Raw genomic sequence first — 27,544 nt, 5'->3', positions numbered from 1 at the left:
AAGTCAGGGAGAGCGCATTGTTGCACTAGCATGAATTCTTCCAGAGCGCTTTTCATGCACGGACCGCACTAATGGGCCACTAAACTAAACTGAGCTCTCGCCTGTGAATCCGGCGCGTTCTGCAGGCCTACACATCAGCCTCGTTCTGTGGCGTCGACGTACAGCCGCGGAGCCATGTTGCAAGTCTCGTGCATTCGCAGCATGTTCCTAACCCTAAATCAAAAGTCTGCGTATATGAGCAGTCCAGCAAGCGCGGCAATGAGTGCTCCGGGAATAGCATGAAGCCGTCCGAGGTCCTTGGCACCGCTTCTCGAGAGGTAGACTCCGTCCGTGCCGGCAACGAGGATGCCAATGGTACATAGGATGGTAGCCATTTCTGTCCATTTCCCTTGGTACGCGAAGATCAGAAGGACGACTCCCGTGGCAAGCTGCCGGATTCCCATGAGCGATATATAATCTCTTGCGACGCTGTATTGGTCATTGCGTATTGTCGCTGTGCTGGACCGGACCGCTTTGTTGTTGTCGACAATGGGCGAAGCCAATGGCATTCCGAAAAACCTCGAGAATCCAACAGGATCCACAAGAGCATGTATCCCGGTACCGATGGCAGATACCGCGAAAATGACACTGACGCCCTTGAAAAGCGGCAGAAGCGTACGCTCCATGGTTGTTGCTGAGAAATTAAAGAGTCAAACACAGATGACAAACGCATGTCGGCGGGCCATCTCCTTCATTAGTCATCCCCACGTGACAACGAAGCTGAGATCGACAAGTGGGACCAGGAAAGACGGCTTTCTTAGTCCAGGACGCTTGCGCCGGTGTTCTACATTGTCCAAAGAAGACTTCATGCGTGTAGATCCAGTTTTTGGTCCAAAATGGAGAGAAAAGGGGAATCTACACTCGAGCAAAGGATAGGGTACGCGCGTAGAGTCAGATCCAAAGTAGCCGAAAATTCACTCGGCATCAGCAGCGGTAAAGACAGACGTGGGCCCCCTTTTGAAACAAAGAGCTTCAGCTCGGTCGAGAGAGAATCTTCGAGGCGAGGCACATACCTGTACGTCATGCCCTCGTGCTCAAACAGAACGTGGGCTGCCAGCTCGGTGCCATGGAGCTTCATGGCCAGGTGGACGGGTACGCGATAGTACGGCTGGCCAGCAGGCGACGAGTGAAGGACCAGCAGACTGCGAAAAGGCTCCATGTCGACCCTGAACTTGCACAGTTCCTCGCTGGAAGTGAGAAAAAGTCTGTCAATCTTGCACATGGCGCTAGCTAGAGGATGCATGAACTCACAACTCGCCCAGATCGATGAATTCGGGCTCGCTTTCCTCGACACCGCGGTATACGTAGAGGCTGATGTCTTTGTGAAGGGGCATGTTTGCGTGCCAGGAAAAGGTGAACTTCTCCAGGTGCTCTTCTTGCTCTGACCCGGACTGGTCCTTCTTGATCACGGCACCAAAAGACGAGGGCAGTCGCAGCTTTCCGTCGTTGCCGGTGATGAGCATCGCCTTTCTTGCCTCGTGGACAGGGTCGCCTTCGCGATAGAAGGTCGAACAGCGAATGCCGTAGGTCTGCCTAGCCACGCGAGTATTGACGACACCATCAATGAGCCAGGCCACGCCGCCGTTGGCAACGGCCTTTGCAGTGGCTTCGTCGGGCTTGCACAGTCTGACACGTGAGCCGAGGCGTGCTTGCACTTCTTTGCGCAAAAAGGCACTCTCAGAGAAGCCACCGACCATGGCAACGGGCACGGTCTGTTGTCCGCGTCCTTGAACGCGTGCAGCGATGCTCTGCTCCATGGCACGAATGCTTGGCTCAAACAGCTGGGCAATCTCCTCGCCAGTAAAAACGAGCTTGCCGGACTGGATGCCCAGCTCCTGTCGCGTGACACTCGAGCTGGTGATGGCCAGGTACTGTTCTTGCGTCTTGTCGGAAAAGGCCTCCTTGATCGAAGCACAGAAGCGCTGCTGGAAGTCGTCGAGGTCTGCCTCGTTGTTCCACTCGGTGTTGCGCAGGCGTTCCGAGATGAGATCGCGCGCCCGTCGGTCTACCGTCGTCGAGCCTGCCAACAGACCTGCGAGAAGTGATAAGCAATCATTCCTCCTTACAGCCTTGATACCACGGCCCCACCCACAGTCGCTTGCAGAGGTTTCAGAAATGACGAGGTTAGGGGTCATCGAGGTGACCTGGTAGGTGCTGATGTCGATAGTTCCTCCGCCCGCATCGCATACAATGAGCTGCTGCCCCTCTCTCTGCAACGGGAACAGATGTGAGTCTCCTCCTCTATGAGGCGCATATGAAACGGAAAATTCCCAGGACTCACACAAAGCCACTCGTGTGCGGCAGGACTCTGAGCACAGTAATTGATGCTGGCCTCGGCTTCGGTGACAAACGAGACCGTATCCGCACGCTCGGGAGCGACGAGACCAGCCTGGATGCAAGCGTTGCGAAGTACCTGCTGCTGTGCCACCTCCCAGCCGTTGGGCACCGTTATGACATACCTGATTGACTCGGCCAGCGATGCCAAGATCTCGGAACCATTGGAATGACGCGTGACAATGTACTTGCCGACGCAGGAGACCATGTAGGCCAAAAACTGGGCAGCAATCGTCTCGGCGGTTACACCAAAGGGCAGTGGGTCGAGATCTGGAGCAGGAGCGTCTGGATCGATGATAAGCTCGAGATTGGCGGGCTTGAGGTAGAGCTTCCACCAGCGGGCGCTCGCTCCGCCTTCGACGAGAATCTTCTGCGCCGCCGCCCCGTCGACGGCCTCGGCTCCATACAGCGCCGGTTGGCCGTCTGCGTTGTAGAGAACCACGCTCGGCACCTTGCTGCCCGAGGTCGTCTGACCTGGGAAGCTCTTGACATCACAGATGTTGGGCTTCTTGCCGGGCGTCAGAATGCAGTAGGAAGCGCCGCTGTATGTCGTGCCTTTGATAGGACATGTGAGGAAATGTCATATCCATGTACCATTGTGCTGACTCACCGAGATCGATGGCGATGATGAGACCAGGCTCACCACGGTAGGGCAGCCACTCTTTACCCGCTCTTCGTGGAGGCACCTTGCTCTCCTTGTAGATGTCGTCGTTGACTTGCGAAGGCATCGTGGCCGCCGGTCCCATCACAGAAGCACGCTGAGCGTGCTGCGACCTCCCAAAGGACATGATGGCGGTATTGCAACATTCACGATGCTTGTAGCTGAAGCTCTCCTTATCACCACTCTTTGTGTCGGAGTTTGGAAATTTACCATTGCCCCGGGGGCAGTGAGGCGACCGTCGCCTCACCATAACGCAAAGTTGTGGCTTCAGCACTTCGCGATTGAGTGCACCCAGAAAACAGAAAAACACTTGCGCTAGACAGGGTTCTGGACTTGTAAGCGAGCAATGCGGCTATGCTCGATTCTAGACTCAGAAGAACATATGACAAACTGACGCTTGCGGCAAATGCGGCTCCAGTTTGAGAGACTGCGAGGCAACGAGAATACAGAGAAATAGGGAGCTCCACTTCGACTTCAAGGTGATAATAGTCATCCAGACCATAGAGCAGTAAGAAGAGACATTGCGGAAGCATGGGTCAACATTGATGATGATGATGATGACCAGCAAGTGAACACTGGAAGGATGTATGGTAAGGACTATGAAGAACATGATCTGACCGTAGGCTGGAGCTGAAACAGGAACAAGCTCGACGTAAAAGAAGAGAAATGAGAGAAATGACTCTGGTGGGAATCGCTCCTCATAGGAGAACAGCGGCAGCACCCAGTGCGATCGCACCGAGAGAGAAGACCTGGAGAGCGTAGTCAGAAGCAGCTCCGCTGGTCTTTTTTGCTCCACCGGCGTTGGTATTTGCGGCATGGGACGCGGCAGCCGTGTTCGAAGCAGCACGGTTGGCGGTGGAAGTACCCGCACCACTGGTGAAGGTGAGGGGTGGCGTCGAAGAAGCCCCGCCGCTTCCGCTGTCAGGGATCTGCGAGAGGTCGCAACTGCTTCCAGTCATATCTTGTGAGGCTAGACAGTTAGCTGCCTGGGTTTGAAAACCGTTCACGTAGAGCGTGCAGGCGAAGTCGAGGACATTGTCCATGTTTTGTGACTCGAAGTAACCGTAGGAGTCGGTTATAAGGCAATCGTCGATGAGGACGCAGTTGGTGAAGGCCACGAAGTTATTGGGACAGAAGCAAGAGAGGAGCTGGTCGTTGGTCACGTCTGGGGACAAGCAGGCAAGCAAGCTGCCTGAAGCCTGCATACAGTCAGTGTTCTCGCATGTGTCGCGCACTTTAAGCGGGTTCGTCCAGAGCGGGTTGGGCGACGGCGAGGCCCGCACGAGGCTTGCCGAGAAGAGAAAGATGGCACAGAGATAGAGCTGCTCGACGTTAGACCTTGTCGTTAGACCTTGTCGTTGAAGCAAAAAAGAAAGACTAGCTTACCTGAAGCAAGAACATTCCTGATACCGTATGCCTTCTTTAATGTGGTGAGTGTGGACTGGGATGGCTTGCTAACGTCAGTGGTCACGCTGCCTTTTATGTTCTTTGAGGCATTGCCCCGTCGACGGCAGGTCGCTGCGAAGCCTAATTGTCTCGGAGAGAGCGGTCTGGGCTGTGTCAACCATCTCTTTGATGGTCTGTGCTGCGTTGAATATCCTCTTGATTGTCTAGAATCGTCGTGAAAGACCCGCTTCGGGAAGCGAGTTTTCTACTTCATCAGACAATTTAGCCAGGCTGTGCATAGCGCGGTGACACGACGTCGCGTTACCATGACCGGACTTTCTGGGTCATACTCCCGCTCTTCTGGGTTCCTAGATGAGGTTGCTAGCAAGTCATGTCATGTGGTGCGTATGATTTTGCGAGGAATTGCGAAAAAGATCGTGCAGCAGTAATTGATAAAATTTATGAAGAGAAGAAAAATAATGAACAACACAAATCAGCGTTCATCGCTCTGCCTCTACATCGCTTTCTAGAGAGTACGGCGGAGGAGCGGCGCCGTCCAATTTACTGCATCGCCATTGGTCGGGCTGTGCCACTGTCTCGTCTAAACCCAAGTACGACAAGTTCGCGGTGACAGTTGTGACTTCATTATGCTGTGCTGGCAACTGAGTGGAGCTGGTCTCGCTCGTGACGAGTCCAATGATGTTAGGGCAGGTTTCTTTCTCCACCCTGGCCTGTATCGAGGGCCTTACAGACATGCTCTCTGGATCCGTGTCGCTGTTTCTGAAGTCGCTGACTTCCGCGTGTATGCTTTCACCCGAGACCTGACCCTGAAAAGCCAATTGCGACGGAAGCTCGAGACTCGAGACACTCTGGAGATCGGTTTCCGGCAGCACCGCACCAGAGACGGATGGGGTTCGCATCTCTTCGCGCATCGCAAGACTCTCGGTAGCTACTGCTCGAGGAACGTTGCGTCCCCCGCTTGGAGCAGCTTTGCGTGTGAAGAGCTCCAGGTCGTCGAGGTAGACGGTTTGCGCCTCTCCGCTGTGTGCGATGGCCTGGTGGTCCCACATCCATCTTGCCTTCAGCTCTGTATCAGAGATATCCAGGTGTATGTCGAAGCGGACCTGTCTGAATCGGCGTCCGCTCTCGAGCTTCTGGATTGGCAACGCGTTCTTGAGCCTGTCAAGATTGACCTCGAGTGTGCAGAGGACCGCGAATCCGTCGTTTTCTTCATCCACAAACTCTGGGGGTGTATCGTCGCCGCGGTAGATGATGAGGTCAAATGAACCCGTGAGCTTCTCATCGAGCGCCTTTGTCATGCTGAAGCTCTGCTTGACTGTGTCTGCAGCTTTGACTTCCTGACCTTTAGCGTAGAGTGGATGGAAAGCGTCTGGGATGCGCACCTCGCCGTCTGCCGAGACGATTCTTGTTTTCAAACGATCGATGTGTGACTGCTTTCTCGCATCGAGCGTCACGGCACAGCGTACACCGTACCAGAGCTTGGCGACTCGGGCCGTAACAACACCGTCGATGGCCCAAGCCACAGCGCCGCTCGCCACCGCCTTGGCAGTGGCATTGTCTGGCTTGGCGAGTGCCACACCGGGCCCGAGAGCTTTGGCAACACTCTCTCGGAGATACACGCTCTCTGAAAAGCCGCCGACGAGGGCGACGCGCTTGGCCATGCCGGGCGCATAGTCTGCAAAGATGGTGCGCAAGCCATTGACGGTGGCGCTTATGGATCTGGAGAAGAGTGAGGCTACCTCATGGCCCTGCAGCACGAGCATGCCCTTGATGAGGCCGATGGACTCGTCATTGTCGACGCTTGTGCCAATCTTTATGACGCAGGGATTGCGATCGTTTGAAAATGTGTGCTTGACTGTGCGAATGAAGTCGTGCATGATCGTCTCGAGGTCTTCGTCGTTGTCCCACCGAGTGCCTGCGAGTTTAGACCTGATGAGTGCGATGGCTTGGTTGTCGACGGTGATGGAGCCTTCGAGGAAGCATTGGGGGACGCACACCTCTTTGACACTCAAGTGTGGCTCGGTTGTCTCTATCGCATAGGCGGTCATGTCGATGGTGCCTCCGCCTGCATCGACAATGGCCACGGAAGAGCCCGCTTGCGTCCACGAGGACATGGCGCTGCTCATGAGGGCGTACGTCAAGCTGGCTTCCGCCTCGGACAAGAATCTGACCATGGTCGCCGCTCGAGTGGCGTCGGGGACAACACCGGCTCGCACTGTGGCGCGGCGCATGGCGGCTTGCTGTGCCCCAGCCCAGCTGTTTGGATGGGTCAGGACTAGGAGTCGGTTTCCCTTCGTCTTCGCTACCAGCTGTTCTCCGCCTTGGTGGTGCGCGATGATGAACTTCTCGACCCAGTCCATCATCCATGCTAAATAGTCGGTGAAAACATCTTCTGCGCTCTTGCCTGGCGGAATAAACATGGGGGTGCGTCCTTCGTCTTCGTTTTCGTCATCCTGGTCGTCGTCCTGTTGGTCGGGCAGCCCCTCGTCCAGGTCGGCGCACAGGGCCAACTTCCACCAAGACGCCTCTTTGGCCCCCATAGCATACGCAGCGTGCCTCATGCGCTCCGTCTTCGTCTCGCTTCCCACAGCCAACACCCTTCCGTCGGGGGCATACATGACCGTTGATGGCGTCTTGTGACTGCCGCCATGTTCCTGTCCAGGATAGCTGCCAACATCTACAATCTGTGGCTTCTCGCCAGGTGTCAAAATCGAGTAGGCTGCCCCTCTTGATGCAGGTGTGGTTAGACTTGACTTCTTCAGGCACGCTGTGCATACGCTTGCACTCACGAGAATGTGGTTCCGATGTCGATGGCCACGACGAGACGGACTGTTGAGCCCGTGTAGGACTGCCACTTCTTGTTGCCGCTTCGGAGGCCCATCGCAACGGAGTGCAGTGCTAAACAACCAGAAGCAAAATCTTGTCTTCTTGTACTTGTATCTCTGAGAAATCGGGTTGGGTGAGGCGACAAAATCCCCCAGCCTCCTCTCTTGGTAAGGCGACAGACAGTCCAGACCTATCCAGTGTCCGCTTTCCTTTCAAGGCCCGCATTGTGCACAGCCCGGCCTATCGCACGTAGAAAAAAAATGATGAGAGAGAAGATGACGATGCCATTCCTAAAGCCAGGTTTCCAGGGACAGAACCAATGTATGAAAGATGGGACAACAAAAGAAGACTTCAGCGGCGCGACATGGGCTCGGGAAGAGGTGTGGTTCCACCCATGGAAGGTGTGGCGGCAGAGACGGAAGGAGGCGTCGATAAGTTCATCATCAATGGATTATTGGATCTGACAGGGCCCAGAGAGGGTGAGATGGGCGCCATTCGAGGGCTCAGAGGCGGCGACCGAAGGCTGGGGGATGCAGTCGATGTAGGACGCGAGTGGCCCTGTGAAGGGTAAGCGGGATAATCCTTTTCGACTTCGCTGAACATGTCCGACTGTGCACCACTGTGATGTAGGGTGGGAACAGAGGAGATAGTGTCTCGCTTGTCGACCATAGAGAACTTGGAAGATGTATCAGTAGAAGGGGTTTGGTTCGAAGGTGGCGGAGGCTGGACTTGTCGCTCATACTGCGGATGTGCCTCCTCTTCCTGAACTCGTCGCTTGGCTCGGCGCCTTTTCATGAGGATGAAAAGAACGCAGATCGAAAGTAGTGCCACACCACCTACGATGCCTCCCACGATGGCGGGAATGGGCGCGCTCTTCTTCTTGCAGATGTTGGGCTTCGTCACGTAGGCTGTCTCTCCAGAGATTGGGATGCCCGATGCATCTGTCAGGGAGACCTGAAGAGTCGGGTATACTGTTCTCAGTACTCTGCTGGTCCAACTTGATGCAATGTACTCACGCCAATGTTCCACGACGACCCCTCGCTTAAGTTATTAGAGCCGTTGAGGTATGTTGTGAATCCAAAGGAGTAGTCATAGAGGTTGATGTCGCCAGTTGATGAAATGGTCAACGGAGGAGAGGTAACAATGACGTTGCTAGTGGCAGCTGCAATTATCAGAAACGTTAGTTGGCCCGAGTGCGTGTGCATTGACTGATTTCTCTCACCATCATCGATCTCAAAGACAGCAAAGTCGGCCACAAGGGATTCTGCTTGAGTCACTGACACCGACCATGATACCTTGGTGCAGTCGTAAGAGTTCAGCAGAAAGATGAGGGCAGAGCATTGCTGAACCGCGAACAAAGCTGAGAGCAGCGAGAGAGTGAGCGGTCTGGAGTGTGAGAACATGTCGATATCGTGGGACAGTGGTGGGGGTGGAAACTGCGCACAGAAGGGAGGGCCAACTTTAAGAGGAACACACGGACACCCAGAATTGCAATTAAAATTGTCTAGTGTTGGCGGGGTATGAAGCGTCGCCTCACCAGTCGAGAGTCGAGACTGGCTCCGCGTCACGGTAGCGCAATATGCTCAAAGATATGATCCTGGGGGTGCTCCAGCCCGATTTTTCCATGAAAGCATTCGTGGCACTGCTCCCCTGTGAGATAAGCGATGGGCCTCGCCCTTTTGTTCTGCAATGCTGTCCTCTCACCAGGTCAAAATAGGGACACACAGTGCACCGCCGACGGGAACCCGCTACATCCTTGCAGCAACCGTCGCAGTAAACCTGCTCGTGCTGTACCAGGTTGTAGTGGAAGAACACAAGTTCGCTAGTCAGTTGCCCAGGAACAAGCTGTGTAAAAGCGTGTTGAGCGGCGTGCTTTTGAGCTTCTGGGTTGGAGTCGTGGCACTCTTGGCACTGTTCGGTGCGGATTAGTCAAGTGCTTCTCAGAGCAAAGCTTGTGTAGCCCACCAGATCAAAGTCTTCGCATTCCGTGCAGGCGTAGCGGGTTCCAAGGATCGCAGAGCAGCACTCGTCGCAGAAGATGCCGAGATGGAGGAGAGCGAGGTCTTCCGCTTCTTGCTGCCGTGCGAGCGCATGTTTCTTTTCATTGAGACGCTGGAATTGACAGGCGTTGCACTATTGTACGAAAATTAAACAAGGTACCGGTGCGCGGGCACAGAGGCTGCTCACCTGTCTTGGCATGTTCTTGTCCATCACGGTTGAAAATGACTGCTGGCAATCGCTGCAACGAGCTCGCACTGTGATTCCACTACTCGCTGGCGCCGCCTTTTTTGAGCCATTGGACGGTGACGACCTGGGCCAGTCCATGGACGACTCGGCTAGGACCTGGGTGCCTTGAGCAGCGAGGATGCCCGCCGAGACAACGACACCTGTCGCTACGCTCTCAACGAGGGCTTCGAGAACGACGCCCGCTCCTCGCGTAAGCGTCTCGGCTGCCATGTCACTCGGGACTGCGACTGCGGTATTGAAACCACTTTGAACTGTATCGCTGACGCCCTGCAGAGAGGATTAGATGGTTATGAGGATCCTGACGTGAAGACATCTCACCTGACTGGCGTTGGCGAGCGCATCCGAGGTAGCGCTCTGGAACAGCGCAGAGGCAATGCTGTCGATGGCCTCGCCCAGAGCAATCGAGAGGGATGCGCAGAAGGCGGTCTGAGCCATTTCAGCCTTTGTCATCGCCCTCGGCTTGAGACCGCGTCTGTAGATCTCCTTGACGATAATGTCGTGCTTATAGCTGGCCTGGACGGCCTGAAAGGCCTGCCAGCTCAATTGAAGCACGGCCGCTGGTACGGTGAAGCCCGAAGAACCAAGAGCGGCAGCAACGTGTGCACCGATGTAGAAGCCCGTGGAGACGCTCATCTGGTACAGATGCCTGCAGAGCTTTACTTCCTTGTCTATGAGAACTTTGTCCGTCATTGTCTTTGCCTTTCGTCCGTACTTGGCCTTCCAAGCTTTTGTGAAGGGGATACGGCCTTTCTGGACACAGTGAGCTGTGGGTACCTTCTTGTTTGCTTTGCTCTCCCTTACCTTTAGACTTCGCCATCTTTTCGGACACTGCCGCTGGGAGTTGATGGGCGTATGGAAAGAGTTCTAATCGTAGGAGACGAGACGACTAGCTGACATATCTTATGACAGAAGAGTGACAGAATGATCGGACTTTGGAGATTCCTGGGTGTATGGCGCGCCATCTTTTCCGGTCGGACAGGAGCGCTGCCCCGGCCCTCCTGCTCTTGTACGCATCCCGTTTGTCGCCATACCAAAAACGAGTGTGCTGGACTGTCAGACATAGAGGCCTCGAACTGAACTTTGTTTAGCTATAAAGGGGGAGTATCACAGATTTCGACCCGGAAGTTGCAGCTTCAAGGCCGCGAACTCTCAGAATTGTGACCATCCGAGCTGTCAGCACAACGAAGATGAACATCAGAAGTAGTGGTGATGGCAAGACCCTTCCCGAATCAGCTGCCTCGAACACGTCTGCTACAGCACTTCCACCTGCACACAGCAGCAATGCGGGCGCCATCGCCGGTTCCGTCGTTGGAGGCCTTGTTGCTGGGCTCCTCGTCGGCGCGTTGATTGCCTTTCTCCTTCTCCGCCACCGATTCCACCGTCAATTGGAGTCTCTGCACCAGGGTTGGTATGCGGACAAGGTTAATCAGGAACAGGAGGTGGTCCAACCTGCCACTCTCATGTATACCGACCCGAGCCAGAGCAAGCAGCTCCAAGATGCCAAGGCTCGTATCAAGGCGCTGGAACGGGAACGTAACGCTGCCAGTGCCTTTGGAGATACACTCGATGCAAGGTCCGAACAAGAGCTCCTCTCGGCGCCTGCTTTCGGCCTCGACGTGTACAACGAGATCGTCAACCAGGTAGCCATGTCGCTCGCCGTCAACTCATCGGGACACGGCACACCAGGATGCGGCAGCCTGCCTCGCGGGCTGGGCGAGTGCATCGAGCTGCTCAGAGCGAGGGGCTCCCACACAGCACGGGACAATTTCGAGGCGAGTGCTTCTCCAAAGTGAATGGAATGACCCCAGTGCTAAGACGACTCTTCCCTTAGAATACGGCGCGTCATATCGTCAACAGCATCATTTATGAGACGGTCTGCAAGCCCTTCTGCTTTGGGGTTCCTGAGGAGCCATTCAATGAGCTGTCGGACCAGATCACCAATAGCTTCGACCAGGCTATGGCAGCCCGCTGGCGCTCCATGACCCATACCGCACTCCGCAACTCGGCCCCAGCCCTGAAGTCAATCGCCACAGTCCACCAGACGCTCACTACCACGCTCGGCGATGCGCTTCTGTGGACTGGAATGGAGACAGACGCCAAGACCGCCCTGGAAGTAGTGTCGAAGGCCAGTGCACGTCTGCAGGATGCGCTTCAGATGATGGTGCAGCTCATGACAGTCATCGCCGAGGAAATGGCAACGGCAAACTACTACATCGAAATCTTCAGCCCTGTCAGCGGCAGTCTCTCCCCTACCCTTGGCCTGTCTGCCAGTGTGGGAAGCACTGGCACAGCTCGTGTTGTTCGTGCTGCTTCGTTGTAGCTTTGTTCTCCGCTTTTGTGGCCCGCTTTCTTTTGGAAATCCAAATCTGGACTTGCCTGTGTCTTTTCCTTCCTTCTACTCCCCGACCCATCTTGCAGTGGCGGTGTTCTCTTGACCTCTGATCACTGACACTGCAAGCAAGGCTGAAATGAAAGATGTGCTCTCCTCGCCAACTGTGGGTGAGTGCGAGAGCGGAAGAGGAAGGACAGCCTCTCAATCACGCAATGCTCAACGCATATACAAGCTCGAATCCACCTGTGCACTTTCTCGGAATCCCTTGGATCTAGAAATGCACAGCACGCACAGCCAGTGTGGCGCTGGCAGCGCAGTCGCTCACTGTAGAAGCGCACGTCCCCCTTAGGTTGTCTCTCGATAACGAAAGGCGGGGCAGCACAGGAGTGAACCGGTTTGCCCTTGCGACCTAGCTCCCGTCCCGATTTGTGTCTTGCTCTGTTCCTGAACAAATTAGGCGCGCAAGCCCTCCCAAATTTGAAAAGTTCAGCCTCCGCTGACAGATGCGCGGGCGGTACAATTAGTACTGACTTTTTCAGCATTTCTATTTCCGCGGGACTGAAAGAGGCAGAGGGCCTTTCGATGGTACAGAGTTGGGGTGGAGAGACCAGAAAATTGCAGGCGAGGAGGCTGTGAGAGATCAACACTTTAAAAGACGTAGCTTTTCGAGGTGGACATGTAGATCGTATCAAGGGGCCCCTCCCCATCTATCGTCTACTATCACGATGGAGGACAGCGGCCAGCTCGGCCGCCACACCTGGCACGCTGGCCGATTCCGACGTGGCGCAATATTCTCTGAGGACAACAGCGACGATGTCCAGGTCGGCTCATCTCGCTTTGACGCTGCAATGGAAGCACCATTTGAACATTGGTCAAGCGCGATCGATCTGAGAGGCGGACTAGGCCCGGACGATCCTTTTGAAATGAGTAACAAGGTTCTGAGCACCTCTGCACCGACGTCTTCGGCGCTGATGCCATCGACTGGCCGAAGCTCAGAATCGTTGTCGTCCTCATCCAGCGATATCGTCGGTGCGACACAGACTGCCACGACAAGCAAGACGTCTACTCGAGCCTGCACTCCGAGGCGAAGAAAGCAGGAACAAGAGAAGAGCCAACGCTACAACGCTCGAGTTCAGAAGCAGCGGAAAATCATCGCAGGGTTGTTTGAAGAGCTGCAAACGACGCTTAGCAGGGCGCTTGACAGCTCCGAAGTGCAGCACTCCCTCTTTGCTCTCGAGCTCAAGCAAGCGCTCGCCCATCGTCGCCCCGCTCCTACGATCGACAGCTCAGCCAAGGGCACACCGAGGACAGACAATGAGCGGAAGCGAACAAATAAGCTCGTTCATCGGTGCAATGAGCTCGAGAAGCTCGAATGCGTCTCACTTCTTGCGGGTGCTCTGCTGTCGCGATGTGACGACGCGAGCAGGATCTTCGAGTGCCAGGTTGACGCCAACAATCTGGCAGAGGAAATGGTGCGTTGGTCACTAGTCGAAGTCTTCCGATCTTGGAACAAGGAATGGCTCGATCTCGAGGCCATGATCGAGAGAACCAGGGGAGAGGTCATGTACATCAAGGGCGATCCGCTTCTCAGGCTCCTCCAATGCCCGGTGCCCCGATAGCGCCGACGAACTTCCCTCTTTTTCACTCCCTCGTCTCCACAGCAATCGAACATGTGTATACCCACATTGAATGCACTCATTTCTGGCCATTGCTTTGAGACTTTCTTTCCTGTCGTTTCACATTTCGGAGGGGCACACGGATCCTGTAGCCATCCAATCACAAGACCGGATTTGTAATCCACTCTTTCCTCCGGGTCCGAGATAGCAAGAGCTGTCGCAGTTCAGCGCTGGCCTCGAAATTTAGCTCCGGACATTCAACAGTACGCCCCGGCGGTTGTATGCGAAGTAGAAACGCAGATGAGGTCTTTAAAAATTTCAAGCCATAAAAGGGTGAATCCCGATAATGATATAAAAATAAAAGGCTTTCGACTCTGCCTCAAGTGCTTAATTAGGCACTGTGGCTGAAAAGCGGGTTGTTGGGCAGAGGAGCAGCGGCCTGGGGTGCCATGTAGGGAGCTGCAGAAGGCTGGGGAGGGACGAAGCCAAGTGAGGCACCTGGCGACAGGCCGCTGTACTTGGGCTCCAGCCCAGGGCTGGCAGCGTAGCCAGTCATGGGGAGCGTGTGGGTGGGCAGTTGCTGATTGGAGTCGGCAGGTGTGTTCGAGATCTTGAGGAGAAGGATACCAGCGGCGACTGCAGAAGATGACGAGCTCGGGTAAGCAGGCTTGCGAAAGGCATCAAGTTGACCTGCTCACTCACCCAGGAGGCTACCCGACACAAGCGACAACACACCTCCTCCGACGACGGTTGTGTAAAACCTACGACAGGGCAGCCTCATTCTGATTAGTGACTTGTCGGGCGTCTTTGCATAGAGATCGACTCACGTTGCAGCAACGCCGATTCCTGCGATTCCGACGATGAGCTGGAGGACAGCCAGGACGGTGAGAGCGATACCGTGGGCCCTGTTGGGCCTGGCCTGCAAGTCGGAGGGGCATCGCGCGAACTTGGCAAATTGGACCGTAATGATAGTACAGTAGATTGCTGGGACAATCACAAAGATTAGATTGACGGCGCAGACTGCGACGGCAGCCGTTGCGCTACCCGAGAAGTCGAGGGTGTCGTAGAAGCCGTCGTAGTAGTCGTAGTAGTTCTCGTAAGGATTCGCCAAAAGATTTGCGGACAGGCCAATGTCGGCAAGTTGGACAACAAAGTTGATCCAGAGAAAGACGGTGGCGCCAATCAGCACGCCTTTGGTTTTGGGAATGAGCATATCAACGTTTGTCGACATCTTCCGATAGTTGAGAGGAGAGTGGTGTGAGGTCGTGATGGCAAGCGCGGAGAAAGTGGGCGACCCCTCTTTATCTGTTGTTTGCGTCTGGATGCTCGCGAGCTTGAGGCAGTGTAGAGCGGGTCATGAAGTCGGTTGAACAGCTAGATGTATTGGTGAGGCGACCGGGATACACCCAGAAAAGCTCAAGGGCGATCTTTTCTCACAGCCTGGCCCTCGTTGTCGGAGATTGAGCGTGGTGCTTTTCAGGAGATTCCAGGCTTAGGATAAGGTGATGCGCTTTCAGGGCAGGCCAGATTGATTTGCAGCGGTTTCACACTGCCACGAAAGCAGTAGAACCTTGTGCTTTTGCCCCATCTCCCGGAGCGTTCCTGGAGAAAAGGTTGCTAGCCCCTAGCTTCCGAGACTGTGTGTGCAGTACAAAGCTTTAATCGTGTTATCAGGCAGTGCTGAAGGCTATTCGAAGTCTGTCCAAGCCAGATCCATTTTTGTACTGTGCTGTCAGAGCTCCTACATAAACCCCTTGTGATCCAACGTGGCCACCTGGGTTCCGCAAGAGGTCTAGGCACAAATGGTTTCGTTGGTGAGGCGACGCGCGGGGAGCGCGCAGATCCCTACAACTTTACCTCTAAGCTAAAAAAGTAAGTTCCTTTGGCCGCCGATATATAGTGTGCCATCCTCTGCACACACACCTTGCAGGGCCAAGAGCGTGGAGACACAGCATGAGCACACCGACACCGATGAGCATGGGCGGCTGGGTCGTCGTCGGAGCAGCGCAGCCGCCTAAGCACGCCCAAGCGTCGTCCAAGCAGCAGCTACAGCAACAGCAACAAGCGGAAGCTATTGTCCAAGCTTGGCAGCAGCAGCAGCACCACCAACAACAGCAACAACAACAGCAGCAGCAGCAGCAGCAGCAAATGTTGGCGGAGAAGCAGCAGCAACAGTATCTGCTCGCCCAGCACCAACAACAACAACAGCAGTATGCTCACGCGGCACAGCTTCAGGCGTATCAGGAGCCGCAGAAGATGGCCACGCCCCAGCCAATGGGCCTGGCCGCAAACAAAGCCGTGCTGCCCTCTCCCCCACCCCAGTATTCGCCTACCGCAGCCCAGCTTTCCGTCATCACAGCCGACGACATCTTTCTTTCAATGCGCCAATTTGTGCGGGTAGACGTGGGCTCGCCGGTCAGCATGCTGCCCGGTCTCGAGGAGCGGGGCCTGAGCGTGTCTGACTTTCAGATCATCGTGGCGCGCGTAAAGCATATCAAGTCGAAGAGCGACACCAACAAGGTGCTTCTCATTGTCGGAGTCGGCTGGTTGTGGCAGCACCTGCACATTCTCGGCAACATCCATCTCCGGGATCAGCTCAAGCCTGTCTTGGTCGAGTACAACAAGGCCCTTGCAGCAAAGGGCGCCCTTGTTCGGGTCCTCTGGTGCGAGGGTTGTCTCCGCTTCTATTACGCATAGCGTTCGCACCTAAATCCACTAGCACTATACCCCTCTAATGTCTGGAACAGTCCCGTTGAAAGAGAAGCCGACGAGACATTGACACAAGCGGCATTTCCCGATGCTAGTTCCACGCCGTGCAAAACACCTGGCCAGCTTAGAGTGGGGCACTCTGTACCCTTCTTAGGCATCGTTTTCGGCCCTTGCACACGCCGTCGCTGCGTCGATGCAGCCAGGGTGAGAACAAGGGGCCGTGGACGCAACCGCAGTGGGCGCGATATTAGGCCTCAGCTTGCCTCGGAGAGACACCTGTACGAAGGGCGTTTTACACGCTTCCGAGCCGCTCGAGTGGTGCTTCTCGGTGCAGTGCTACTGTGCAACGTCTTGCTCTGTGGAGGTGGATGATTAGGGCCGTCCGACTGTGGTCCGAGAGATTGCGGAATGGCCGCAAACTCGAGCTGAACGCACGACGACAGAGCAGGAAGCACCTCGCCGCGAGCCAAATAGGCGCGGACTAGGTCTAAGCGCACGGGATTGTCATCTCATTGCAGCGCATGGGCCATCATCTCCTTCTCGCGTGACCAGAGTGGGCCGGAGCGGTTTTTTCAAATGTCCAGGGTGGTCCGAGACGGAACGAAGCTTCCCTGTTGAATTTCTCACGTCGGAATGGAGACGCCGACTTTTAATCTTCCATCTCCGCGGACACGAAGCGTCCTCCTTGCACGGCACCATTGTGCGACGGTCCTCTTGTTGCAAGGGACAAGGCTAGGGAGAGGGGGGCTGGTGGCAACTACGTCTCTCGAACAGGAGTGTGGGTTGCTCGCGGGTCTCCTCCACTGGTGGATCTCCCATTCACCGATGCTCGTCATGCTCTGCGATACGAGCTTGGAAAGCCACGCGACGACTGTGCTTGCATCCGAAGCGGAGTACCATCTGAAATTTTAGTCTAAGCGCGGAAAGGACGAGGCAGCCTATTCTTTTCCGGTCATTTTGATTAAGTCTTTCCTCGGTAACTTGAAAAGCTCTGCTATGATGCCAGACTTGGCACACGTCATGAGCGAAGCCACACCTTGACGTCGGCTCTGGTACGCGTCTCAAATTCGAGGAGGGATCATCCGCTCTTCTTCCACCCGGACCAAAATTACCGCAATCGAAACTCCGCAGGAATGCATCTCTGGAACGACGATGTCTTGTGTCATGGCCATGAGTAATTCTGTCTGCGAGCAGACCTGGCGGACCAGATGCTCCGAAGATGAGAAAGAGGGGGAATCACACATAAAACGCCGGCTGCTGCCTCGCTGGACGCACACATTTCTGTAGCAGCCGCCTCTTTCCTCAGCCAACCTTGACTACAGGGCTCCGCCCTTCTGTCTGCTTCCCTGGTACTCTAAATCTAAGCCCAGGACATAGCGGCGGCTGGACTTGCACAAGATGACCGCCGAGCAAAGCCCTCCTCTGGCAGATGCCTTTGCGCATGCAAGCGGTGAAGAAACGCCCGTCGAGTCCTACCCCGGCTCCCCCGAAGAAGACGCCGGGGCAGATTCGCCAAATGGAGCCGCACACAACGGCGTAGATGTGGCCACGGGCGAAGCCGAATTCAACAATCTCCGCAGACAGCTGAGCAAAGAGTCAAAGGCGTGAGTGACCCTGAGCAGACCGAGGAAGGCTTCCTGCCACTGACGTTGTTGCGCCCCCTCCAGCGCCCGCGCGGGAGAAAAGGATCTGGAAGCAGCAGACGAGGACGATGACGACTTTGACCTGCTGGAGTACCTCACGTCGACGCAGAGCGAGGCAAGCAAGGCGGGCATCAAGCGCAAGAACATCGGCGTCACCTGGACCCAGCTCGAGGTCGAGGGAGCGGCCTCGATGTCGCTGGGCGTCCGGACGTTCCCCGACGTGCTTCTCCAGACCTTTATCTGGGCCCCCAGCGTGCTCGCACGCCTCGTTGGCATCAAGGCCTTCAGCTCGGGCAAGCGAAAGCTGCTCCAAAGCTTCAATGGCAGCATCCGACCAGGCGAAATGTGCCTCGTGATTGGCCGTCCGGGCTCGGGCTGCTCGACGTTTCTCAAGACGATTGCCAACCAGCGCAGCGGCTTCATGGGTGTCAATGGCGACGTCAAGTACGGCGGCCTCGAGGCCTCTCTCTTCAAGAAGCGCTACCGTGGCGAGATTGCCTACTGCGAGGAGGACGACATGCACCATCCGACGCTGACGGTCGAGCAGACGCTCATGGCTGCGCTCCGACTCAAGACGCCAGGAAAGAAGCTGCCCGGCGAGACCGACGAGGGCTTCCGCGAGCGCGTCCTGACAATGATGCTCAAGATGCTCAACATCGAGCACACCAGAAACACCCTCGTGGGCAACGCATTCGTCCGCGGCGTGTCTGGCGGCGAGCGCAAGCGCGTCAGCATTGCAGAGACGATGACGACACGTGCGTGCGTGCTCAGCTGGGACAACAGCTCCCGCGGTCTGGATGCCTCGACGGCGCTCGACTATGCAAAGGCCATGCGCCTCCTGACCAACATCTCGGGTCTCAGCACCTTCATCTCCCTCTACCAGGCGGGCGAGGGCATCTGGGAGCAGTTTGACAAGGTCCTCGTCATTGACAGCGGCCGCTGCGTCTACTTTGGCCCGCGCGACCAGGCAAGAGCCCACTTCATCTCGCTTGGCTTCGCTGACTTGCCCCGCCAAACATCGGCCGACTACTGCACCGGCTGCACCGACCAGTACGAGCGCCGGTTCCAGGACGGCCGTGACGAGACCAACGTCCCCTCGACGCCCGAGCAGCTCGAAGAGGCGTACATCAAGAGCGACATTGGGCAAAATGAGATTCGCAAGCGCGACGAGTACGTCCAGGAGCTGCAGAGGGACAGCAGGGCACAGGAGTTCCGGGAAGCTGTGGCCGAAGACAAGCACCGCGGCGTCAGCAAAAAGTCCAACTACACCGTCTCGTTCCCCAAGCAGGTCTACGCCCTCTGGCTGCGCCAGATCCAGATGCTCCTCGGCGACAAGCTCGACATTGCCGTGTCCTACTTTACCGCCATTGCCATCGCCCTCATCGTCGGCTCGCTCTTCTATCAGCTGCCCGTCACGGCCGACGGCGCCTTTACCCGTGGTGGTGTGCTCTTCATTGCCCTTCTCTTCAACTCGCTCACCGCCTTCAGCGAGCTGCCCACCCAGATGGGCGGCCGTCCCATCCTCCACCGCCAGCAGGGCTTCTGCTTCTACCGACCCAGCGCGCTCACCCTCGCCCAGCTGCTCGCTGATCTGCCCATCGGCGTGCCCCGTCTGTTCTGCTTCACCATCATCATCTACTTCATGGCCGGACTCACGTACACGGCCGGTGCCTTCTTTACCGCCTTTATCAACATCCTCGTGAGCTACTACGCGTTCCGAGCGCTGTTTGCGCTGTTTGGTACCGTGTGCCGGAGCTACGATGTGGCTGCCCGTCTGGGCGCCGTCATCATCATGGCCCTCGTCCTCTTTGCGGGCTACGTCATGCCTCGCGACGCCATGCCTCGTTGGCTGTTCTGGATCAGCTACATGAACCCGTAGGTGGCAAACATCTTCTTGGCGGTCTGCAATTGCGCTGATGATGTGTCCCTTTCTTCCCCTGCCACAGAGTCTATTACGGCTTCGAGGCGCTCATGCTCAACGAGTTCAAGCACCTCGAGCTGGCCTGCGTCGGCACGTACATCACACCCCGTGGGGCCACCTACCCCGACTCCGTTGGCCCCAACCAGGTCTGCACACTGGCGGGCGCCGTGCCAGGCGCTCAGTTCGTCGACGGTCTCGCCTATCTCCAGGCCTCGTTTGGCTTCCAGTCGTGGCACCTCTGGCTCAACTTTGGCGTGCAGGTCATCTTCCTCATCGGTTTCACCGCAGTCACCTGCGCCGCCATCGAGACGTTCCAGCTCGGTGCCTTTTCGTCGGCGTTCATCATCAAGAAGAAGCCAAACAAGGAAGAGTCAGAGCTGGACAGCAAGCTGCAGGACCGTCTGCAAGGCACCACTGAAAAGACAGAGAGCGCACTCGAGGTCTATGGACGCTCATTCACCTGGAGCAAGCTCAACTACACTGTCCCGGTCAAGGGCGGCGAGCGGCGACTGCTGCACGACGTCTACGGCTACGTCAAGCCCGGCGAGCTCACTGCGCTCATGGGCTCCTCGGGCGCAGGAAAGACGACGCTGCTGGACGTCTTGGCCGACCGCAAGAGCACGGGCAGGATCGAAGGCGACCGTCTCGTCGAGGGACAGCCCGTGGGCATCGACTTCCAGCGCGGCTGTGGCTATGCGGAGCAGCAGGACATCCACGAGCACACGACCACGGTCCGCGAGGCGCTTCGCTTCAGTGCCTACCTCCGCCAGCCGTTCCACGTGAGCAAGGAGGAGAAGGACGCCTACGTCGAGGAGATCATCGAGCTCCTCGAGATGCAAGACCTTTCCAACGCGCAGATCGGCCACCCCACCTTTGGTCTTGGTGTCGCCGATCGCAAGCGGGTGACCATCGCCGTCGAGCTCGCCGCCAAGCCAGACCAGCTCCTCTTTCTCGACGAGCCCACTTCGGGTCTCGACGGCCAGGGCGCATACACCATCGTCCGTCTGCTCAAGAAGCTCGCCGCCGCCGGCCAGACGATCCTGTGCACGATCCACCAGCCCAACTCGCTCCTCTTTGAGCAGTTTGACCGCCTTCTCCTGCTCGAGCGTGGCGGCGAGACGGTGTACTTTGGGCCCGTAGGAAAGGACAGCTGCCATCTCGTCGAGTACTTTCGCGAGAACGGAGCGGCATGCCCAGAGTCAGTCAACCCGGCCGAGTTCATGCTCGACGCGGTGGGTGCTGGCTCGCAAAAGAGGATCGGCCCGCGCGACTGGAAGGACATCTACCTCGACAGCGACCTTTTCAAGAGGAACCTGGCCGAGATCGACGCCATCAACGCGGCCGGAAGCTCCGATGCGGACCGGCCCGCTGCCAAGGAGTACTCGACACCATTCCTCTACCAGCTCAAGGTGGTCCTCAAGCGCACGCTGACCAGCAGCTGGCGCCAGCCCGACTACCAGTTCACACGCCTCTTCCAGCATGCTGCCATCGCGCTCCTTACCAGTCTCTTGTTCCTCCAGCTGGGCAACAGTGCGGCGACGCTCCAGTTCCGCGTGTTTGGCATCTTTATTGCCACCGTCATCCCCGCCATCATCCTCGCCCAGATCGAGCCGTTCTACATCATGGCACGCGGCACCTTTATCCGCGAGAACACGTCCAAGATGTACCGGCCCGAGGTGTTTGCGCTGACGCAGATCATCTCGGAGCTGCCGTACGCCGTCGTATGCGCCATCACCTACTTCCTCCTCTTCTACTACCCCATCGGCTTCAACTATGCCTCGGACCGCGCAGGCTACTTCTTTGCCATGTTCCTCGTCACCGAGATCTTTGCCATCTCGCTTGGACAAGCCATTGCCGCCCTCAATCCGTCCATTTACCTGGCCTCGGTGTGGAATCCTTTCTTGATCCTGAGTAAGTGGTGGCGGTGAAACTAGCAACACCAATTTCTTCAGAAGCTGACTCCTCTGCCACAGTCTTTTCCCTCTTCTGCGGCGTCACCATCCCGCGGCCCAACATGACGTACTTTTGGCGCCAGTGGCTTCCCTGGATCGACCCGCTCTTCTACCTTGTCGGCGGCCTCATTACCAACGAGCTCCACGGCCTCGAAGTCCGCTGCGATCCCTCGGAGCTGGCTCGCTTCACACCTCCCGAGGGGCAGAGCTGTGCGCAGTACGCAGCCTCGTTCCTCAGTGACAGCGGCGGCTATCTCGACACCAGTGTCAACGGCAGCGAGTGCGGCTACTGCCAGTACAGCGTCGGCGATGACTTCTACGCCAGCCTGGACCTCAGCTTCAGCACGCGCGGCAGGGACATTGGTGTCCTGATTGCCTTTTGTGCCTTCAACGTCGTCGCAACGCTCGCTGCGGCCCGCTTCATGAAGTTTGCCAACCGCTGATGAACCCTTGCCAACCGCTGATGTCCCCCTTTCGTGCCTTTAGAGTTTCTCAGACCCTGTTCTCGCGCCTTGACACAGTCCCGTACTCTGAACTCAATTGTAAATGTCAACCAATAACCACAATAGATGAAACATTAGTCAAAACAGCTGCGTCTCTATTACTTGATCCAGTCAAATGAGTCCTTGAGGAAGAGGTTGGCGCGCAGGTCACCCGATCTGGCGTGGCCCTCGAAGTTCTCGGCGCGTGCTGCCCGGCCACACAGCCTGCCCAGCTGGCCGCTGGCCTCGTCCCGCACCACCTCCTGGTACGTGACGGTCCGGAGGTACTTGCCGACCCAGAGGCCGCCCGTGTAGCGCGACGCCTTGCGCGTCGGCAGCACGTGGTTGGTGCCAATCACCTTGTCGCCGTACGACACGCAGGTGCGCTCGCCGAGGAAGAGGGCGCCGTAGTTGCGCATCTTGTCCAGCGCCTCGCGCGGCCGCTTGGTGAGGATCTGCACGTGCTCGGACGCATACTCGTCGGCCAGGGTGTAGGCCTCGTCGAGGTCATCGACGACAACGACGGTGCCCCAGTCCCTCCACGCGACGCTGGCGACGGCAGCCGTCGACAGGCCGCCGGCGAGGAGCTCCTCGACCTTGGCCATCGACTCCTTGGCGACGCGTTCGGAAGTCGTGATGAGAACGGCAGGCGTGTCGGGCCCGTGCTCGGCCTGCGAGATGAGGTCGGTGGCGACCGTCAGCGGCCGCGCGCTGTCGTCGGCCACGATGAGCACCTCGGTGGGGCCGGCAAACAGGTCGATGCCCACCTGGCCGTAGAGCTGCCGCTTGGCCTCGGCCACAAAGGCGTTGCCGGGTCCTGCGAGGAAGTCGACCTTGTCGATTGTCTCGGTGCCCACGGCCATGGCCGCGACGGCCTGCACGCCGCCCAGCACAAAGATCTGGTCGGCGCCTGCCATGTGCATCGCTGCGACGGTGGCGTTGGGAATCTTGCCCTCGATGGGCGGCGTGCAGCCAATGACGTTGGGCACACCGGCAATCTTGGCCGTGAGGATGGTCATGTGCGCCGACGCCAGCAGCGGGTAGCGGCCACCGGGGATGTAGCAGCCGACGGAGTTGATCGGCACGTTCTTTTGCCCCAGCAGCACCCCGGGCTCCGTCTCGATCTCAAAGTCTGTCAGGGACGCGCGCTGGCACTTGGCAAACTTGGCCACGTTGCGCTGCACCTGCTCAATGTCGCGGATCGTCTGTGCTGGACACGCCGCGATCGCAGCGTTGATCTCGGCCTCGGACAGCTTGAACGACGCCGGCGACCATTTGTCAAACTTTTCCGAGTACTTGCGCACCGCCGCGTCCTGGTTGGTGCGAATGTCTTGGATCACGCTGCTGACGACGGCGACGACCTGCGGCGAGGAGGAGCCCACCTCTAGGCCGGCATCGACGTCGATTTGCTTCTTGAGATACCTCTTCACCATCTTGGGCTTTTTTCTTGTTTTTTTCTGCTCGTCTGGCTCGTCTTGGATGGGGACTGACGACGGCCTCAACAAGGCCCGTTTTATGAGGATGGCGGAGAGGCACAAAGGTGTGGGGAGAGCTTCGAGAGTGGGTGTGGAGCCGGAACCTATCCCCCCACAGTGGCCCGCGCCCAATGTCCGCGCTCTGCGCGCTTGTTTTACCGTGTGCGACGAGGCGAGCCCAGGCCCTGCCGCGCCGTCTTGCGCACGTCTGACAGATGGCCCCCTGACCACGCGACGAAAAGTAGAGCCTCGACGACGCTTGGATTTGATCGAGCATAGGGGACAGGGAGTGGAGTCACGCCACGACGTCAAGAGGGGCTGCAAATCGCGTTCAGAGAATGGATAAATTACGCTCTTGTAGAATGGACAATCGATCATGACAAGTAAAACTGGCTACAGGGCTTGCTCAGGTCTGCAGTACGCTACGGCCAAATAGATAGAGATGCTTGAGGCTTTGGAACCCCACGTAGCCCACGCCGCTCACGAGCAGCAGCGCGGTCGGGAAGGCGGTGATCTTGAATCCGGTTGGGAAGAACTCCATGTGGTCGGCCTTTCCTCTCTTCATTGGCACCAGCGCGGCCGCTATCGCAGCGCTGCCCTGTGATCTCTTGATAGCCCTGAGAGACCGCACTGGTCGGGCGACAACGGACCTGGGTCTGCTGAAGAGGCTGGGCGACCAGATGGGGTCCAGTACGAATCCGCCGTCGTCTCGGCCCTTTGCCGCTGCCTCGCTGAAGCTGACACCAGCTTGAGCGGGCAAGTTGGTCACAAGGAGGTCCAGAGGGATGCAGTTGATCGTCAGGAGCTGACAAGGAGCATACGTGGCAAGGTAGGCGCCGTGTGCCTCGTCTGCAAATACGTAGGCTTTGCCCGTCGGTCTGGTCCATCGAGTCAATGTCGCGCCACAGCCACGAGAAGCTCTGGACTCACCGACGTTCGAGCTCCCGCATCAGGTGCTCTGTGCTTGTGTATGGCGACACGGTCAGGGGGGACGACAAGAGGCCCTGAAAGACTGCTGAGATCTCCTCTGATACGAGGACGCGATGCACGGAAGGCGACGCTCGGGTAGACATGCCGTGTGCCTCCTCGATGGCTTGGGCCGCCTTTTTCAGATTCTCTAGTAAGCGCGTGGGAGAATCTTGTCGGTAGGACACGTTCCGGTAGAGGCGCTCGTCGACCAAGGTCTTGTCTACCACGACGACATCCTCGGACGACTCCTTGGGCCGGAGATCGATCACTTCGTCGCAGCTGTTCGACAACTCGGCAGCTTCGCCCGGCGATTCGACCTCCTGCACCACGTACGCATCGCGATCCAGCGCCGTTTTGAAGATGTCCTTGAGGAGCGCGGCAAGCGGGCCCCGCTGGAGAAAGAGCACAGCGGGGCAGCCTGCTGCGATGGCCCCAGCCAGGGGGCCGAAGAGAGCATCGACGGGCTTGGATGCCACGTCCAGCGCCACGATGCCCACCAGGCCCTTGGGGACCTGAAGCGTGTGGGTGAGCGCATTCTTTCGGTTCTTTTGCAGCGTCCGCTGATGTTTGAGGCTCTCTTTCTGATCGAGCCTGCTTGCAAGGATCCGCATGGACCGGAGCGTAGCAGCCATCGAGACCCGCAGCACGTCGGTGGCATCGCCCAGCTTGGGAGATTGGCGCGCGACGGCGGCCAGGATTTCCTCGCTGCGTGTCTGCACCGCGTCGTGGAGCGCCTTGAGCTGGACGTGCCTCGTGCGCACATTCTCGAGACGGCCATCGACGGCCACGCTCTTTGCGTTGAGGATCTGGGCTTTGGTCATGGCTGTTGCTTTGGGGGTGAGGGTCAACCGGCACACACCGTTGCCCTATATATCCTGTGGCGCGGGACGGGGGGCTTCCCCGCGTGTGGAGCCGCGTGGGGCCGCGTTCCCACCTCGTTTCTTGCCCTTATTAGTTCCGTGCCCTTACCAGCACTTTTCTTTTTCTCCAGTTCTCACAACTCACAAACGCAGCAGAGATGGCCATCGAGGCTGTGAGAAGGGCGCACCTGCCATGCAAGATCGTGCCGGGTGGCAATGCAATTCGCAAGGTGCAGCGCGATGGCGACATGCTCATCGAGATCAACTGCGACATCCCACTCAAGAATGGCGTTGATGTCTTGCGCTGTAACGTCTACCGACCGCTGCCCGAAGCCAGTGGAGATGCCAAGCTGCCTGCCATCATGACCGCTGGCCCCTATGGCAAGGACATTCCCTACTCCGTCTTCCATGCAAACTCGTATGCAGAGCTGCCCGAGGAGCAAAAGAGCAAGTGGAGCGCCTGGGAGGTTCCCGAGCCGACGTTCTGGACGAAGCTGGGCTATGCTGTTGTCAGAGTCGACGAGCAGGGCAGTGGCCAATCGTGAGTTCCGCTTTCTTATCTTGGCGAGAGACAGGCGCTCACAATGCGTGGCCACCACAGGCCCGGATTCATGGACACGATGTCGGACCAGACGTCGTCCAACTTTGCCGAGGCGATTGAATGGGTGTCGGAGCAGCCGTGGTGCAGCGGCCGCGTGGGGCTGCTCGGCATCTCCTACTATGCCGGCTCGCAATGGAGAGTAGCTGCGCGGCGGCCCAAGGGCCTTGCCTGCGTTATTCCCTGGGAGGGCATGCACGACTACTACCGCGACCGCGTCCGCCCCGGCGGCATCCTTTCCAACGGCTTTATCAACTTCTGGCAGAACCGGCAGATCAACACGAACCAGTTTGGCGTGCCCGAGCGGTCGGGCGACAAGCGCGACGCCAACCTTCCAGGAATGTCGCCCAGGCCGGCCAACGAGGAGGGCACGCTGAGCGAGGAGCAGCTGCGCGAGAACAGGACCGACCAGACCGTTGACACGCTCCGCAACAAGTTCATGGACGATCCTTACTTTGCGTCACGCGAGTACCGCCTGTCAGACATTGAGGTGCCGATGCTGAGCGTGGCCAACTGGGGCGGCATCTGCCTCCACCTGCGAGGCAACGTCCTCGGCTACCTTGGCGCCGCCTCGCCGCTCAAGTGGCTCTACTTTATCACCGGCCGCCACGATCTGCCCTTCTACCTGCCCGAGTGGACAGCGCTCCAAAAGTCCTTTTTCGACGCCTTTCTCAAGGACGAGGACGACCGCAACTGGAAGGGTGGGCCAAACGCCGCCAACGGCGTCCCCGCGATCACCTACTGCAACCGCAAGGGCAATCCGGGCTTCAACAAGACGTCGGCCGAGCGCACCTACGGCTTCAAGCAGGCCAGCGTGTGGCCGCTGCCCAACACGTCGTACGAGACGCTGCATCTGTCGCCTAAGGGCCTTTTGGAGGCGCAGGACCAGACCGTCGAAGGGCAGGTCCGATGGTCTGGCCTCACGGGCGAGTCGGTCCGCTTCGCCACCCAGCCCTTTGCGGAAGAGAGGGAGGTGACAGGACACCCGGTGCTCCACGTGACGCTGTCTGTCGCAGGCGACCAGGAGGCAAACATCCCCAACGACCTGGACCTCTTTGTCACGCTCCGCCACATCGACCCGCAAGGCCAGGAGGTCATGTACACGGGCACCGCAGGCGATCCCGTCCCCCTCACCAAGGGATGGCTGCGCCTGTCCATGCGCAAGCTCGCCGACGACAGCCTCCCGTACTTGCCCAAGCGCAACTATCTCTCGTCCGAGGTGCAGCCGGTCAAGGCGGGAGAGCGGTACACGGCCACCGTCGAGCTGTGGCCGACGAATGTGACGGTGGAAAAGGGCGGCAAGCTGGTGCTCGAGGTGGGGCCAAAGGACCAGCAGGGCTGCGGCATCTTTGTTCACAACCACCCCGAGGATCGGCCCAAGGACGTGTTTGCAGGCGTCAATGTTCTCCATACTGGCCCCGGTCTCAGCGACCTTGTGCTCCCCTTTGTCAATTAGTGTGCTTCTTCTGCCCT

At 57.6% G+C, this 27,544-nt stretch overlaps 12 protein-coding genes across 12 annotated transcripts; 5 read left to right on the top strand and 7 right to left on the bottom strand.

The window, feature by feature from the left end:
* Positions 1-137: 137 nt before the first annotated feature.
* On the bottom strand, positions 138-881 carry FA10DRAFT_131236 (hypothetical protein). The gene has a single exon (XM_025517986.1). The coding sequence runs from the start codon at positions 663-665 to the stop codon at positions 219-221; it is 447 nt and encodes a 148-aa protein (XP_025376051.1). The 5' UTR covers positions 666-881; the 3' UTR covers positions 138-218.
* A 72-nt stretch (positions 882-953) lies between these two features.
* Positions 954-3,161, bottom strand: FA10DRAFT_286757 (hypothetical protein; the record flags this gene model as incomplete). Its single annotated transcript, XM_025524097.1, has 6 exons — positions 954-993; positions 1,053-1,226; positions 1,291-2,071; positions 2,132-2,249; positions 2,321-2,928; positions 2,984-3,161. The coding sequence occupies 6 exons, from the start codon at positions 3,159-3,161 to the stop codon at positions 954-956; spliced, it is 1,899 nt and encodes a 632-aa protein (XP_025376050.1).
* A 571-nt stretch (positions 3,162-3,732) lies between these two features.
* FA10DRAFT_286756 (hypothetical protein) lies at positions 3,733-7,322 on the bottom strand (the record flags this gene model as incomplete). The annotated part of the gene is made up of 3 exons (XM_025524096.1): positions 3,733-4,356; positions 5,170-7,168; positions 7,231-7,322. 3 exons carry the CDS (start codon positions 7,320-7,322, stop codon positions 3,733-3,735), a joined length of 2,715 nt encoding a protein of 904 aa, XP_025376049.1.
* A 1,382-nt stretch (positions 7,323-8,704) lies between these two features.
* Positions 8,705-9,806, bottom strand: FA10DRAFT_131227 (hypothetical protein). Its single transcript, XM_025517985.1, has 3 exons — positions 9,455-9,806; positions 9,233-9,400; positions 8,705-9,178 (listed from the first exon to the last, which is right to left on the bottom strand). Exons 1-3 carry the CDS (start codon positions 9,722-9,724, stop codon positions 8,801-8,803), a joined length of 816 nt encoding a protein of 271 aa, XP_025376048.1. The 5' UTR covers positions 9,725-9,806; the 3' UTR covers positions 8,705-8,800.
* An 895-nt stretch (positions 9,807-10,701) lies between these two features.
* On the top strand, positions 10,702-11,834 carry FA10DRAFT_286754 (hypothetical protein; the record flags this gene model as incomplete). The annotated part of the gene is made up of 2 exons (XM_025524095.1): positions 10,702-11,303; positions 11,372-11,834. The coding sequence occupies 2 exons, from the start codon at positions 10,702-10,704 to the stop codon at positions 11,832-11,834; spliced, it is 1,065 nt and encodes a 354-aa protein (XP_025376047.1).
* A 737-nt stretch (positions 11,835-12,571) lies between these two features.
* FA10DRAFT_286753 (hypothetical protein) lies at positions 12,572-13,465 on the top strand (the record flags this gene model as incomplete). The annotated part of the gene is made up of 1 exon (XM_025524094.1): positions 12,572-13,465. The coding sequence occupies one exon, from the start codon at positions 12,572-12,574 to the stop codon at positions 13,463-13,465; it is 894 nt and encodes a 297-aa protein (XP_025376046.1).
* A 686-nt stretch (positions 13,466-14,151) lies between these two features.
* FA10DRAFT_131205 (hypothetical protein) lies at positions 14,152-14,843 on the bottom strand. Its single transcript, XM_025517984.1, has one exon. It carries the CDS (start codon positions 14,691-14,693, stop codon positions 14,286-14,288), a length of 408 nt encoding a protein of 135 aa, XP_025376045.1. The 5' UTR covers positions 14,694-14,843; the 3' UTR covers positions 14,152-14,285.
* A 348-nt stretch (positions 14,844-15,191) lies between these two features.
* On the top strand, positions 15,192-16,482 carry FA10DRAFT_131198 (hypothetical protein). The gene has a single exon (XM_025517983.1). The coding sequence runs from the start codon at positions 15,416-15,418 to the stop codon at positions 16,157-16,159; it is 744 nt and encodes a 247-aa protein (XP_025376044.1). The 5' UTR covers positions 15,192-15,415; the 3' UTR covers positions 16,160-16,482.
* A 794-nt stretch (positions 16,483-17,276) lies between these two features.
* Positions 17,277-22,275, top strand: FA10DRAFT_267487 (hypothetical protein). Its single transcript, XM_025521929.1, has 4 exons — positions 17,277-17,775; positions 17,839-19,689; positions 19,761-21,646; positions 21,709-22,275. Exons 1-4 carry the CDS (start codon positions 17,570-17,572, stop codon positions 22,128-22,130), a joined length of 4,365 nt encoding a protein of 1,454 aa, XP_025376043.1. The 5' UTR covers positions 17,277-17,569; the 3' UTR covers positions 22,131-22,275.
* On the bottom strand, positions 22,248-24,020 carry FA10DRAFT_302255 (histidinol dehydrogenase). Its single transcript, XM_025525086.1, has one exon. It carries the CDS (start codon positions 23,600-23,602, stop codon positions 22,289-22,291), a length of 1,314 nt encoding a protein of 437 aa, XP_025376042.1. The 5' UTR covers positions 23,603-24,020; the 3' UTR covers positions 22,248-22,288.
* Positions 23,827-25,741, bottom strand: FA10DRAFT_131120 (hypothetical protein). The gene is made up of 3 exons (XM_025517982.1): positions 25,619-25,741; positions 24,575-25,547; positions 23,827-24,493 (listed from the first exon to the last, which is right to left on the bottom strand). The coding sequence occupies exons 2-3, from the start codon at positions 25,432-25,434 to the stop codon at positions 24,067-24,069; spliced, it is 1,287 nt and encodes a 428-aa protein (XP_025376041.1). The 5' UTR covers positions 25,435-25,547; positions 25,619-25,741; the 3' UTR covers positions 23,827-24,066.
* FA10DRAFT_231535 (putative hydrolase, CocE/NonD family) lies at positions 25,722-27,527 on the top strand (the record flags this gene model as incomplete). Its single annotated transcript, XM_025518859.1, has 2 exons — positions 25,722-26,014; positions 26,075-27,527. The coding sequence occupies 2 exons, from the start codon at positions 25,722-25,724 to the stop codon at positions 27,525-27,527; spliced, it is 1,746 nt and encodes a 581-aa protein (XP_025376040.1).
* Between the last annotated feature and the right edge of the window lie 17 nt (positions 27,528-27,544).

The sequence above is a fragment of the Acaromyces ingoldii genome (genome assembly GCF_003144295.1).
Source record: "Acaromyces ingoldii strain MCA 4198 unplaced genomic scaffold FA10scaffold_4, whole genome shotgun sequence".
NCBI lineage: Eukaryota > Fungi > Basidiomycota > Exobasidiomycetes > Exobasidiales > Cryptobasidiaceae > Acaromyces > Acaromyces ingoldii.
The sequence above is the reverse complement of the archived record's forward strand: the minus strand, read 5'-3'. Positions and strand labels throughout refer to the sequence as shown.

What these genes read in the sequence shown, in the direction of transcription:
- FA10DRAFT_302255 (XM_025525086.1), bottom strand. Translation starts at nt 23,602, where the DNA reads ATGGTGAAGAGGTATCTCAAGAAGCAAATCGACGTCGATGCCGGCCTA.
- FA10DRAFT_131227 (XM_025517985.1), bottom strand. Translation starts at nt 9,724, where the DNA reads ATGGCAGCCGAGACGCTTACGCGAGGAGCGGGCGTCGTTCTCGAAGCC. An exon ending in ACAAGAACATGCCAAGACAG is followed by an intron (nt 9,401 to 9,454) that starts GTGAGCAGCCTC and finishes TTCGTACAATAG; the next exon opens with TGCAACGCCTGTCAATTCCA. An exon ending in AATGCGAAGACTTTGATCTG is followed by an intron (nt 9,179 to 9,232) that starts GTGGGCTACACA and finishes CGCACCGAACAG; the next exon opens with TGCCAAGAGTGCCACGACTC.
- FA10DRAFT_131120 (XM_025517982.1), bottom strand. Translation starts at nt 25,434, where the DNA reads ATGACCAAAGCCCAGATCCTCAACGCAAAGAGCGTGGCCGTCGATGGC. An exon ending in ATGCGGGAGCTCGAACGTCG is followed by an intron (nt 24,494 to 24,574) that starts GTGAGTCCAGAG and finishes ACGTATTTGCAG; the next exon opens with ACGAGGCACACGGCGCCTAC.
- FA10DRAFT_131198 (XM_025517983.1), top strand. Translation starts at nt 15,416, where the DNA reads ATGAGCACACCGACACCGATGAGCATGGGCGGCTGGGTCGTCGTCGGA.
- FA10DRAFT_131205 (XM_025517984.1), bottom strand. Translation starts at nt 14,693, where the DNA reads ATGTCGACAAACGTTGATATGCTCATTCCCAAAACCAAAGGCGTGCTG.
- FA10DRAFT_267487 (XM_025521929.1), top strand. Translation starts at nt 17,570, where the DNA reads ATGACCGCCGAGCAAAGCCCTCCTCTGGCAGATGCCTTTGCGCATGCA. An exon ending in CTGAGCAAAGAGTCAAAGGC is followed by an intron (nt 17,776 to 17,838) that starts GTGAGTGACCCT and finishes CGCCCCCTCCAG; the next exon opens with CGCCCGCGCGGGAGAAAAGG. An exon ending in TGGATCAGCTACATGAACCC is followed by an intron (nt 19,690 to 19,760) that starts GTAGGTGGCAAA and finishes CCCCTGCCACAG; the next exon opens with AGTCTATTACGGCTTCGAGG.
- FA10DRAFT_131236 (XM_025517986.1), bottom strand. Translation starts at nt 665, where the DNA reads ATGGAGCGTACGCTTCTGCCGCTTTTCAAGGGCGTCAGTGTCATTTTC.